Below are 13,791 nucleotides of genomic sequence, written 5' to 3' on the forward strand. Positions count from 1 at the left end.
AATTAATATTCAAACACTAAATAAAGTTCCAAAAATAGGCAAAGAATAAGTATTCAAACACTTATTAATACACTCTAAATACAAATAATAAAACCTACTAGGGTCCGAATATATCAAGGACCGAAACGACTGGAAATCTGGTTATTATATCATGGTGAAAGCGGTCATTTCGTGGCTTGTCTGAGCAGAATTTTTTTTTTACATTACCAGTATGGCTTTTATCAGATATTTTATCATGATTATATGTAATTTGGGTGAAAAATTTTCAATCCTACCAATTGTTTCACCATTTGTAACCTGTGTTTAACCGGTATGGTTTTGGGGGAGGGGCGAAACAACCTGGTACCCAAAACATGGCGGCTGAGACTGACGATAAGAAACATAATTTAAAGTTTGCATTTGCAAATGCTACACATTCTTTGTGTTTCACAAATGAATGGTTTTCAAATGCTGTAAAACTTTTACCATTTCGGATAAAAAGAAGCAATGCTACAGTTGGAGGCGATGGAGCAATGTTCTCAAGAGCATTTTGTGATACGGAACTGCACAATGTCGAGTACTTGTTCGGGGATATATTTCAGCATGGTATTTCCTTGGTCACAAAGTATTTGACCCAAGAAACGTTACCAGATGACAAGACAGATAGACTCTTACTCCGAAAACTTTTAGATATCAAAAAGGAAGGTGAGTAGTTAAATCACAGGCACCTGAATTTTTCTCAATGATGAATCAGTCGCTCAATATGCTAAATAGGTCTATGAAAAAATTCTACCTCCTCTACATATAAGTGCACATATAGAGGAGGTAGATTTTTTTTATATTTGGCTTATTGAGCAATTGATTGAGAAAAATTCAGGTGCCTGTGGTTAAATACAGCTAATGTTACTCAGCATGTTGAAAAGTTTTATAGAAGTATTTTAATTGACTGGTTTGATACCTGCTTTCTCTTATGCGGTATTAATTTACCTCAAAATTCATCTGACAATATCAATTTACAGAATGTTGATGTTTTAATTTATATATAATTAGCAAACTTTCTTTCAAACGCCCTATTTATCGACCTAGGATTGTTAAATGCAGATCAAGTCGCCCTATTATATTTAAACAAATAACACTTTTATATGTTACAGTGATTCAATAAACTGTTACATCAATTAGTGTCGTCACTCAACACATTGCTTTATCAACAGTTTTAGTGTATACTTTCAAGCGAAATTTGCAATATTAAAGACTATCCCCACCTGCTAGTCATTCACTGTTTGAATAATAAAATCCTGGCTGGCTGTCTAGTGGCTGACTGATATTTGTCTCAAATAGTCCTTGTTCATTAGGCTAATGAAATGGTAAACTCGTTTGTTTTTTATTCACATTTTGCAACTCCATTTTAGGGTTCATGTAAGTAACTAAAAAATGTCCAAGGAGAATTAAGGAATTCCTAATAGTTTATAGATATATATAGACAGAGTTCTTGAAATCTTTTTTCCACTGTCAGTCATTTGGACTGACAACCATCAGAAGTTTGTCAGTCCAGACTGATTTCTATCAGTCCAAACATTTTCAATAGAAAGATGAAAAACTACAAGTATATTTGCATTATAGTTTCTCTTATTTTTACCTTAATTATTCAGCTGATTTCTCCTAACTTTCACATTCTGGCTCCTGATAACATTCTTATTTATCACTTCATTAATTATTTTTATTTCCTTCCCTCTCTCATTATCAACTTTCTTCTTGTTCTCTTTCTGCACATCTCATATGTAACTAGGGCTCGGTTGTCAGATAGCGGAGTTCTTATTTCCCGAAAAAATTTATAAATGATTACATTGGGATTTTTGTGTGTATTGCAATAAAAACATTCACTAAAAACCCTGTTTCGGTGTATGCAATGTACATTGAAAAAACGTAACGAGACAACACTCGCCATCTTGGATTTATAAGGGGCCCTCAGTTCACGCTATGTTTAAAACAAGTTCTCCAATTTCTCCCATGATTTCTGACGACATCTAGGTTGGAAAATGATTGAAAGACTTATTCCTATTGTCTGACTACATCTGTTAGCTGCATTATAAACACACCGTATCAATATGTACGAAATACTCGCCAAACTTATCGAAAGCAACGGAAGTAATTTCCGAAAATGTATAATAAGTCTAGAGAGAGCGGAAAAAACCGCAAAAAACTCCTCTAGATTTATCGTATCCGTTCGGATCTCCTCAGTGAGTATGAAAATTAGTTATATTTTCGCAAGTTACTCTGTCCATATCTACCGGTCATTTGGACTGACAGGCAACCTCAAGTAATTGGTCCTTGGGTTTTTTTATCGGTCTTGCCGACAGGACCGAAAGATTTCAAGAACTCTGTATAGATCATAAGACATATTGAGTATACCTTAAGCAATGTAGAAGGGGGTGTAGGGAGCAAAGCAGCATTCCAATCCTTTCTAGAATTTGACTTATAAAACACAGCACACCTTTTCATTGGCTGATTCAAAATTCTGCAGAAATCAAGTATTTTTCTCTAAACTGTTGATTGAAAACACACTAAATGAATTTATGCTTGTAAACTTGTGCCAAGCTAGCACATCCTGCAAGATCATAGATGCTATGTAGAACTTATAGCTGCTACATGTACAATTCTGAATGCAACCCTAAGGTTTGAAATCCAGTATAACTCACAAAATGCAAGTTAAAGTTTTTGTAACTCACAAAATCTTGCTAGTTGATTTTTTCATTGTAAGTTTCCTGAGATGAAAAGTGTTCGTTCCATATTCAGTTTAAGTATTTCTCTCTTTAGTTACTGTGTATATCCATCATTCTAAACTGAACCAGAATGCAGATTGTCAAAAAATAACCAACTTAAAACAATGATCACAATGCTTCCAATTCAACATTTTGATTAAATATTGTGAGTCTGCAGTTGTGTAATAATACCGGTAGTTGTGACATATTTTTATTTTTTTAAAAAAAAAAGCTTGTAGACCATACCAATATAGTTTCTTGTTCGTCCGTCATCCAGTGAAAAAAGATACGAGCGGGTGAGCGATTAAATAATAAAATTATTATTTCTTGTAGCCAACATTTTTAGGGGGTACATTAATAAATTTGTGCGGACAGTTTTAAGTTTTTCTGTTTGTTTCTGATTTATAAATTATAACTATTTTTAAAAAATGCAAAAAATATATGTAGAATTTCCTGGATGTGGGAAATTAATGATAACACTATTTGTATATATAGTTTTATTTAAAAACGAGAGCAGGATCCGATGAACAAGAAATTATATTGGTGTGGCCTTATTTTAAAATTGTGATTAGCCTAGCGAGTTCATTTTATTTTGGTACTCAAAGTTATTTATGAGTTGTAAATGTAGGGAGTTTCTTCCCCTGAACCCACGTTCATGGTGAGAAAGAATTGTGACTTTGAGGTTTTGAGGTTTTTGCAAATTAAGCCAATATTTTGAAATGTTCTACGACAGAGCACACAAATAAAAGGTGGTTTACAGTATCATGGTAATTAAACTGTGAATTTCTAAATTTTTGTACAGACTGGATTAAACAATGTCTCATTTGTTCTGTTGTGCTTGATGCATGGTAACATTAAATTGTTTGTGTTTTATTGAACTGTTTACATTTTTTTACAGGTAAGAGTATAAATCTTGAACCACAGAAGTTAACAGAAACAGAACTTGCTGTGCTTTTGGCTAATCATCTTTTTGGAAAACTTGCAACTTACAACAACTACGTTATTGACAAATCTTTTGGCCGCAAAGGAGATGAGCAGTGTGTTTGTGATGATAAGTCTTGCAAGATGACAGGTCATTATGGGGATACAAGTGTAGGTAGGACCAATTTGATAGCTTTTCTTCGATTCTCAGAAGTGTTCTGTTACTGATAGGGCCATGAGTTCTGCAGGTGGCCAATAGTAAGCTGTCCTTCGGTTTATGTCCAACAGCCTCGTCTAGAACATTTTATATCTGGTTGACCTTATTACTTATAGCTCATCATTCCCCCATTTATTTTTAAATCGCTCGCCCGCTCTTACCCTTTTTCACCGAATGTCGGACAAACAAGAAATTATATAGGTGGGGTCTTATGAAATAATTGAAATTGAAAGTTGATCTTAAGGTGTATGTATGTATTTTTTTTTTAAAGACTGGATGCACATTCACTTACGGAATGATACTAAATATACTGGTATATTAATTTCGTAAAACAAGTTGCAGGAAGGGGATGAACAAATAGGCTTTAATTAAATCCAGTTTATAAATTAAATAGATTGAAGTATCTCTACGGGGGGGTGTTAAGGAAGCATATGGGCAATTTAGCGTCTTATTTTGACTGTTCTATTCAAAATCGTGAAATTAAATAATTATTTCGAATAAGATCAAAAACTTAGTATTATCCTTTAAAATAGATGTCAGTGCAATAAATTCAGGTAGTACATTACTGCCACATTGGTACATTATCACGTGACAACTATAAATAGCTTACGTATATTCCTTAACATAAAATTAGATAGAACAACACTACCCCGAGGTTTCCAAAATAAAATAAGCATACAAAGTGAAAGCAAAACATCTTAGTTTAACCAAAATTGCTGCTAGAATCCTATGTTTGTCCTTATTAAAAAGTTATTTATCCGGTTCTAGTAAAACCTTCCCAACTTTTATATAGTTTGTACGGAAAACGGCAAATTGCATCAATTCAACACACAACATGGGATTCTAGCAGCACTTTATAATATAAGCATTGATCAAACTAACGATACGTATAAAATTTCAAGTTCAATATATACGGGGTAGTGTTGTTCTGGTCGGATTTTTACATCGTAAACAACGACAGAGGAAAGCCTGACTGAGAAATAAAAGCAAATTTACATACCTTTTAGCGAATTATTGATAAAACTAACATCTCCCCCAGTATTCTTAAGTTCAATTCTCAATAAATCACACCACAATACTTTATTAGAGTTCTTAGATTAGTTATATTTTGAATATGTTTACAATGCTTTCCGATCAAATTTACACGACATTCAACTTTTAGTCATGACGTCATCAATGTGTAAATCTATGTAACACAAACTAATTTCTGGAAAAAAATTGTCTTCAGTATTTTTTATTTGTTTTTGATCTACATTTCGTTGCTTAGATATTTGAATATGTACATAATAATTAAGATTTGTGATTTCACGGAATTACATGCAACTCAGATTCCATATGCTTCCTTAACACCCCCACGTAAATAAAAATGGTACTCATAAAAAAAAAACCCTTAATGAAACAAGAGGCCAATTGGCCTTAACGGTCACCTGAGTAGCACATAACCAATACACAATCTTGTCGAGGAGTCTCATATATGCATTTAATTAATTAGGTTTCATTCTGGAGTAGAAAAATTTTCATTTGCAAGGACCAACCTAGGGGGCGACTCGGGCGAAAAAGTCGCCTTGGGGCTTGAAACTTCGCCTTAAAATATCGTCAAAGAGAAGTTCAAGTCGCCCTGATTTTTTCAACTCTATACTACTTTTAATGTTGTCATTAAAAATTCTAACATCTGGATTAATCTTCTGTATTAATTGCTCATTGTTCTCAAAAACCGTTACGTTAATAACTTGTATCACAGCATGCCCCCGACATGTGTTTTTCCACACCATCGTAGATCCATCGGAACTCCTCTAAATTTTACCTTGTTTCATACGAAGAATTACGTAGTATCCAATGTAAACTGTGTATACCTGAGAGACTAACGATTGCGTGTCATGATCGGAAAGAGGGTGTTAAATCAATTGCAATATAACTTTTTGACAATCCTGTGATGGTTCACCCCTGTGATCATAAATGCCATATGCTACAAGTTTATCAGTCACAGAAGTTTGTTTATTAAGTCTCGATATACATTTACTACAGCTGTCACGATCGGCAGTCTGCGCTGATCACTACGTTACGGCAATAAATTGATTTTGTTTATTAATTTGTTTAATGTCTTAAAGACAATAAATCTATTTGGCATATGCTGTTTTTATTGATATGGTTAACTGTATTTAAGTCAAAGAATCAGATGTAATAGAACACAAAATTAAAGAAATGTCGCTTCATGCATGGTTGACCGGAGGCTCTCCGAAGCCTGGTAGTAAACGTAAGTTACCAGACAACGACACAAATGATTCTCCTAGAAAGAAATTTTCAAAGGAAATTTCCCAAAATTCCTTTGATTGGTACCAAAAGGATTCCGAAAATAAATGGCACTGTGCATTGTGTCGATCTTCAAACATGGACAACGCATATTCTCGAGGTCATGAAAAACCGGCAAAAACTACAAATCATGTGCGACATGCATCTTGTAAGTACATTAAAAATATATCAAAGAATACTTAAGTTAATTCAATTTAAGTTTAAAATTTCTATAACTATGTTAATATTACGATATCAATTCATTTACTTAAATTAAAATGTATAGGAAGTAATATTTTCCTTATCTTATGCATGTCCTAATTAAACTTTCAATCATTTTTTAAGCCCAACATCATTTGACAGCTGTCACCAAGTCAAAATTATCCACACAGCAACCTCTCCAAAAATTGTTGGCTAACAAAATGGACAGAGATGAAGAGATCATCACTCAGTACCTGAAGTGTGCCTACTACCTAGCAAAGAGAGAACTTCCAAAAGAAGAATTCCCTCACATTATTAACCTGTTGAGCGAATTGGGGTGCCAAACATTGAGTGATGGAAATTCTTATACATGTCCAAAAAGTGTTAGTGAATTCCAAAGTGTGTGTGCTAAGGTTGTTTTAATCAATGTCATTGAAAAAGTTTTGAATGCAGGAGTATTTTCTCTAATGCTTGATGAAAGCACAGACAGAGGAAACCGTAAACGGCTGTTGGTGTACATCCAATATCTACATGAGAGAAAACTACAGACCAGCCTCCTTAGCAACATTGAAATTTTAACAGCAAAAGCGGATGCTGAAACTATAACAAACCATGTTTTGACAGAGCTGCGGATGAAAGGCTTAAGTGTTGCAGGACTTGTTGGCATTGGAACTGACGGTGCGAATGTTATGACAGGGAAAAAGAGTGGAGTTGTTGTGAGGCTTCGGGAGCACAGTCCCACATTGATAGGAACACATTGTGCCGCTCATAGATGTGCCCTGGCTGCTTCACAAGCATCAAAATCAATTCCCGAGTTAAAGAAGTATTCTGACACAGTGTCAAATATATTTTTCTATTTTAGTGGCTCTGCTCTCAGATCAAATAAACTGAGGGAGATTCAAATGCTACTGAACCTCCCCATGTTAAAATTTGCCCAGCTCCACTCAGTCCGGTGGTTAAGTCTTCAGAAATCTGTGGAAATTCTGTACAGGACTTACCCAGCACTTCTTGTGGCATTAGAACATGAGGGAACAGTGAACCCCGCTGCAAGAGGAATATATGCAGAAGTATCGCAGTACAGTTTCATTGCAATCACACATATGCTTATGGACATCCTCCCATTTCTTGGAAAACTTAGTCGAATTTTTCAGACAAAGGACTTGGATCTAAGTAAAGTAACACCCATAGTCAAAAGCACCTGTGATGCACTTCTAGATTTCAAAGAGGCAGAGGGAATGTATGTTGATAAACTAGATGAGTTCATAATTAAAGATGGGGACAGTGTTTTGTACAGGAGACCTGACACTGAAAGTAGAAAATCAGCTGTCCAGGGAGCCATAGAAGTAAACATGGATGGATTCAGTGGTTTTGAAAAAGAGCATGAAGAGTGTAACTTTGAAGAAGAAGACAATGGGGTTCAAATTAGGTATTATCAACAACAACAAAACGTCCTCAGAAGTATCATGCCCAAGTACTTGGATACTATTGTTGCTAACTTAGAAAACAGATTTCAGGAGAATGGTTTTATTGAAAAAATCCAAGTGCTTCAGCCTATTCACATTACAGCTGCCCACAAGAAAGGAGAGCTAGCAAAGTATGGAAGTGAAGAAATTGCTGTTATGGCCAACCACTTTGCTATCCATGGAATTAATCCAGAGGAAACTCCAATGGAATACAAACAGTATAAACGTCTTGTAGTTGGATCATATCAAACTTCTTCCCTCAGTGATATGTGCTTTCACCTTGGATCCGAGTATGAAGATATCATGCCCAATATTGTGAGACTGATTCACTGTTGTACTGTGATACCAGTCAGCAGTGCAACATGTGAAAGAGGGTTCTCAACCCAAAACAGAATTAAATCTAGACTGAGGACCAACTTAAACAACATTTCATTAAATGATTTAATGAGAATTTCTGAAGATGGTCCTTCCATGGCACACTTTGACTTTCCAGAGGCTCTGAAAGTATGGAAGGAAGAAAAGAAGCGAAAAATATTTGCATTGTGAATATTAACTGTGATTAATATGAGTACAATGTAACTGTACATAGTGTTAAATATTCCCCATGAGAACAATTTTCATGCATTAAATTGCATTCTTGATCATATGTATATATATGTATATAAACACAGTATTAAACAATTGCAATTACTTTTAAATTAGTTTCATTGTTTAGTTTAATAATTGAATAAGAGTAAATTGATATTGGTTAACAAAAAGATTCGTGAAGGTTGGCGCAACACGCGTTTTGAGAAGTCTCCCTAAAATCTGAAACTTCTCCCTAAATTTCCCAAAGGGAGAAGTGAAGTCTCCCTGAAATTTGGGTCTAGGTTGGTCCCTGATTTGTAATGACGACCACCTCCCTGCCTGAAATCTCTCAAAAAGAACTGTGAAATCTATTTATTTATTATTTATAATTTAACACCCTAGAGCCTGAACCTCTTACCCAGGGGTCATGAATTTCACAATTTTGGTAGAGGGCCTCATTGATATCATAAACATGCATTTAATTTTCAACAATTATATATGGGAGTAAAGAAGATTTTTTAAGATTTAATACATTTTTACTACCCGGTATATGGCCATATTGGCCCCACCCTAGAGCCTGAAAACCTGAACCACGGGTCATGAATTTAACAATTTTGATAGGGGGCCTTATGGATATCATAATCATCCATTTAGTTTTAACAAATATATATGGGAGTAGAGAAGAAGATTTTTTAAGATTTCATACATTTTTACTATATGCCCATACTGGCCCCACCCTAGAGCCTGAACCCCTGACCCAGGGGCCATGAATTTCACAATTTTGGTAGAGGTCTCATAGACATCATAACCAGGCATTTAGTTTTTAACAAATATATTGGAGAAGAGAAGAAGATTTTGTAAGATTTAACACATTTTTACTACATGTTTATGCCAATACTGGCCCCACCCTAGAGCCTGAACCCCTGACCCAGGGGCCATGAATTTCACAATTTTTGGTAGAAGGCTTCATGAACATCATAACTATGCAACCAGTTTTTTCCTCACTTGTGTGAGAGTAGAGAGGAAGATTTTTGAAAATTTGGTGCTTTTTTTTGCATATTTGGCCCCACATGTGTCGCCCTGGGGATAGTAGAGCCATGAATTTCACAATTTAGATTCCTCTTACATGTACCATAGAGATGCCTCACACCAAAAATGGTAACTATCAGCCTTGTAGTTTGTTAGAAGAAGTTAAAAATGTAAAATTGTTAACGCACGACGGACGAAGCACGACGGCAGACGAAAACGGAAAGCAATAGGTCACCTGAGTTTACTCAGGTGACCTAAAAAAATCTTATCTTAAATAATTTGTAGGTTTTTTTTGTTCACAAGCACAAATTACTTATATATAAACTAAGAATAAAGGATACCTAACTTGAATTTTATCAAAATTGATTTTTATTATTATTTCATAGGAAATATTGAAGTTTGGCATGGGAATTTAGATATCATTATCAACAATGATTTGAGCATGGAACACTTGGAAACCCCAGTCAGTAGATCTGAAGAAATGTCTCCTGCTGAAGTGAAAGTGAAATCAGAAGCCCTGTCAGGAACTGCACAAATTATATCAAAAGCCATCGTATTTTCATTTCTGCAGAAACAGACTCATCCGGTGAAAAAACATTTTTTAACTCCATGTTTAGGAGTTGGAAATGCCTCATTGATTGTCATGTTCTATGATTCAGAACATGATGTCATCTTTGAAAGTTCTCCCATACCATTATTTCAAAAACGTGGAGTGAATAAATATGAATTTGATGATGTTGCCATTTTAGTTGCATGGCTTTCAGTCAATCACAAATTTCTGTGTTCAGGTTTGACAGAGGAGATGAAAAAATTCAAATGTGGATTTTTTAAAGAGGTGAAGGAAAAGTTGAAAGTGTATGAGGACAATTTACAACTTGGAAATATTGCCAGTTTTGTTCCAGTGCCTATTTTTCAGAAAAGATCTTTACAATGGAGTTCATTTATAGAAGAGACTGAAAATGATTTGATTGGAATAATTCACAGAGAAAAGAAAAAATTAAAACTTTCAGAGGAGAAGGACCTAACAAAATGAGGACAAGTTATAATTAAGTTTTGACCCTATTCATGTACAGTACATCTTTCTGTTATTAAAACTGTTTAACAATTCATGCAATGAAATTTATTCCCATTGTTGTACAGGAGATGTACTTAAGGCACTAATTATTTAAACAGAAATCTCCAGAATAAAGAATAAAGTAAATCAAAATACCATTGAATGCAGTTAATTTTAATGTCTATTATTTGAAAAGTCTCATTGTGATTTGTCTCTTTTTATTTGTGAACATATCTTGCGAGGTTAGAAGTGAGCTTAGTGATACAATTTGTCTGCCTCATTTACAGTCTTTATTGCAGTTGGTACCTCTTGAAGCATCTTCAAAAATTCATGACCAATTTTGCATAATAATGCTCATGAACATTAGGCAACATTTTTTCTTGTTCTATTTTAAGGGGATTGATAACATTTTTTTTTTAAATTTATTTTTCTGAATCAGATTTTTTGATATTTACAATGCTTTCAAGTAGGGAAGATTGTAGTGTGTTCAAGTCAAGTTAAGTCAAGTCCCAGGGGTAGAATAGGGCCACAATGGGGGTGTCAAATTTGTACATAGGAATATATAGAGAAAAGTTTCAAGAATCTCCTTCTCAAAAATGATTTGCCTAGAAAACATGTAATCAGTCTTTGATAGTGTAGATTCAAGTTTGTCAAAATCATTGTTTTCAAAAGTAGGGTAAGGCCAGAATTGGAGGGTCCAATTTAACAAAGGAAAACATTTAAATTATTCACAAAAACACGTTATAGTATGCCGTTTTGCTTATATGCAAGCATTTTAACATATTGCTGATTCTTTAAAATTGGTTAGATGTTTGCCCCTGGACAATTCTTGGGCCTCACAAGGGCTTCAAATTTTGATGTTGGTTTATATCCCATATATAAACAGTTGTTTAAGATCTTGAGAACTGCAATGCTCAATATGCAATAACATATAAAATAAAATCATCCTTTAACAAAAGTGGCTCAGTAATAAACATAATAATATCCAGGGGGAAGATTGAATATTTTTTTTAATCAGAATATATAATGCTACATTGTCCAGGTATTTTGTATATGACTCCATGATGCTGATTTTATTATGTTTACTGTTGCTCAGGTGAGCGATGTGGCCCATGGGCCTCTTGTTAATGCTTTAAATGCTTCAGTAAGATATTTCTAATAGTCAATCAAATATTGAGCGTCAGTCGTCATGTTATAGGCGAGATGCAGAGTTTACAATTCTCTGTCAGAAAAAGCTTTCGTCTTATTTTTGTTTACCATGTCCCTTTAACCATCATACCAACCATTTTTGAAATAGATTTTTCAAGTGTTCTTACAGACTGTAGATAGTAGATGCATATACTTTTTTTTTTTAATTTCAAAACTATATACTATAACTAGATGCGATCTTTTTGCGCAAAACGAGCAGGGAATCCGTCCAGTTTTCAATAACAAATTGTCGATACATATCAGTGATATCACAACAAAGGACCTCCATGTACAAGTGGATCCCTTAATGAAATTTTTAATATATAGCTATAGAAAACAAAATATATTATCGTCATTTTGAAGCACCAGTCAGTTCTAAAACGTTTAGACAAATTTGATTCAAAAATGTTTTTAAATTATCATTTTAAATAAAGAACTTTGAACCCTTTGCATCCCTACTTTAAAAGACTCACCCTTTTATCTTAATATCTTTGAAACAGTCTCGATATATATTGAATATGTATCAATTTGGTTCTTCAAGTTATACCAAAATTGTCTTGGTCTAGAGATAAATAAGACAATCAGTTTTAGGGGCCAGCCGAGCATCACCCTAATGGGAGTCGCTATGATAGTTTTGAAGATATCATGTTGTTTAGAATTAAAACTTTTACTCTATAATTATAATATACAAAATATTTTTCGTTTAATGGTTATGCAACACCAAATTTTCAAGATTCTTGAAAGGATAAAACAGATATTACATGTGTAGACGTCACGATGAACAATTTTGCTTCAATAACTTGAAGGCTTAACAAAACATCACTCGTTTTTGAGATATCAAGGAAAATAATATTTGTCCATATGGACCCCTAAATCTTGATATCTTTTTAAAAGCTTTTCATTTGTTGTTATTTTTTGTTGGTTTTTTAAGTCTTTGATTTTTTTTATAGTAATGGGTAAAAGAGTGGGGTCTGACAGCTTACATTTGCGATTGTACTCGGCAAAACATGTACATGTATCTACAATTTTTTTAGACGTTTTTCCTACAACAATCGTGTAAATAGCCTTTTAAATTTGTTATAACCGTGTGTCGACAAAAAAAGTTGTCTTCGGTTAAATAAAATGCATATTTACCGATTATATGGACAGTAGCGAGACTTAGTAATTAGTAATTAAGTATTATTAGTAATTAGTTTATTGTCTCCATCGAGAGGAACCAATCCATCGCCTTCATCTTGGTACAAAGTTGCTGACTTGGGGGACAGTAAACTTGCTGTCATTCACCTAACCAGTAAATACGTACATGTATATCTGTATATAATATCCAACGATTTGCGAGTCTTCTAGCCACAGGCCTTGCGAGAAAACACTCAACGAGTTGAAAGAAATCATTTACCAGAACAAATTATGAGATTTTTTATCACGTGTTTTAATCTGGTTTTAATGTGAAAATCTTTATTTTATAGGAATTTTAATGCAAAATTCCTGACGTTATCTCAATAAAAACACCTAAAATCCTTTGTAACGACACGTCAGTGCGATATGTGTGATATCCACCGAATATAAGCAAACTTGTGATAAAAATACATGTTTGGTTTTGCAGTTTAAAAAATCAGAACAATTTGCAATAAGTCTAAAGTGCATGTTTGTACATGTATGTTGATGATTTGGATTCTATATCGAATTTAAACTAGTACAAAGACGTTTTATGTCCTCTTTGTACTTTAGATATAGAAGATGAATTATAATTTTATTTTGAAATGTCCCTATTACTGTAACTTAACAGAAAAATTCCTTAAGAAGTTTTATTATATTAAACCCTCTGTCTTTAAATTCTATTATTGTCAACACAAAATGTAAAGGATTTGTGCAATTTAGGTAAATACATTAAGAATGCTTTTGTAATCAGAAAACTTCATGTATAAACTTGCCTTTTTTCAAGTGACAAGTATATGTATTGAAACATGTGTATATTAATTGTATATGTCTATGAGCTGTACAGCTGTTGACCAATAAACAATACAATACAATAGTATTCCTAAATACCTTTTACGATGCTATTCATTGAAATGGAAATTAACATTGACATAATTGCTGATTTTATAAAAATTAATTCATAATTGA

At 33.8% G+C, this 13,791-nt stretch overlaps 1 protein-coding gene across 2 annotated transcripts; it reads left to right on the plus strand.

The window, feature by feature from the left end:
- Positions 1-315: 315 nt before the first annotated feature.
- LOC105318374 (zinc finger protein 862) lies at positions 316-10,637 on the plus strand. 2 transcript variants are annotated; one of them, XR_010707559.1, is made up of 3 exons: positions 316-684; positions 3,637-3,830; positions 9,812-10,637. XR_010707559.1 is itself a non-coding variant. In XM_066065892.1 (2 exons), exon 1 carries the CDS (start codon positions 6,588-6,590, stop codon positions 8,373-8,375), a length of 1,788 nt encoding a protein of 595 aa, XP_065921964.1. In that variant the 5' UTR covers positions 3,846-6,587; the 3' UTR covers positions 8,376-9,554; positions 9,812-10,637. The 2 variants fall into 2 exon arrangements, 1 of the variants encoding a protein (XP_065921964.1); XM_066065892.1 differs by lacking the exons at positions 316-684; positions 3,637-3,830 and adding an exon at positions 3,846-9,554.
- The last annotated feature ends 3,154 nt before the right edge of the window (positions 10,638-13,791 follow it).

The sequence above is a fragment of the Magallana gigas genome, chromosome 7, assembly GCF_963853765.1.
Source record: "Magallana gigas chromosome 7, xbMagGiga1.1, whole genome shotgun sequence".
Taxonomy (NCBI): domain Eukaryota; kingdom Metazoa; phylum Mollusca; class Bivalvia; order Ostreida; family Ostreidae; genus Magallana; species Magallana gigas.

Bases quoted from the DNA above. Each gene is read 5' to 3' on its own strand.
- LOC105318374 (XM_066065892.1), top strand. From the start codon at position 6,588: ATGGACAGAGATGAAGAGATCATCACTCAGTACCTGAAGTGTGCCTAC.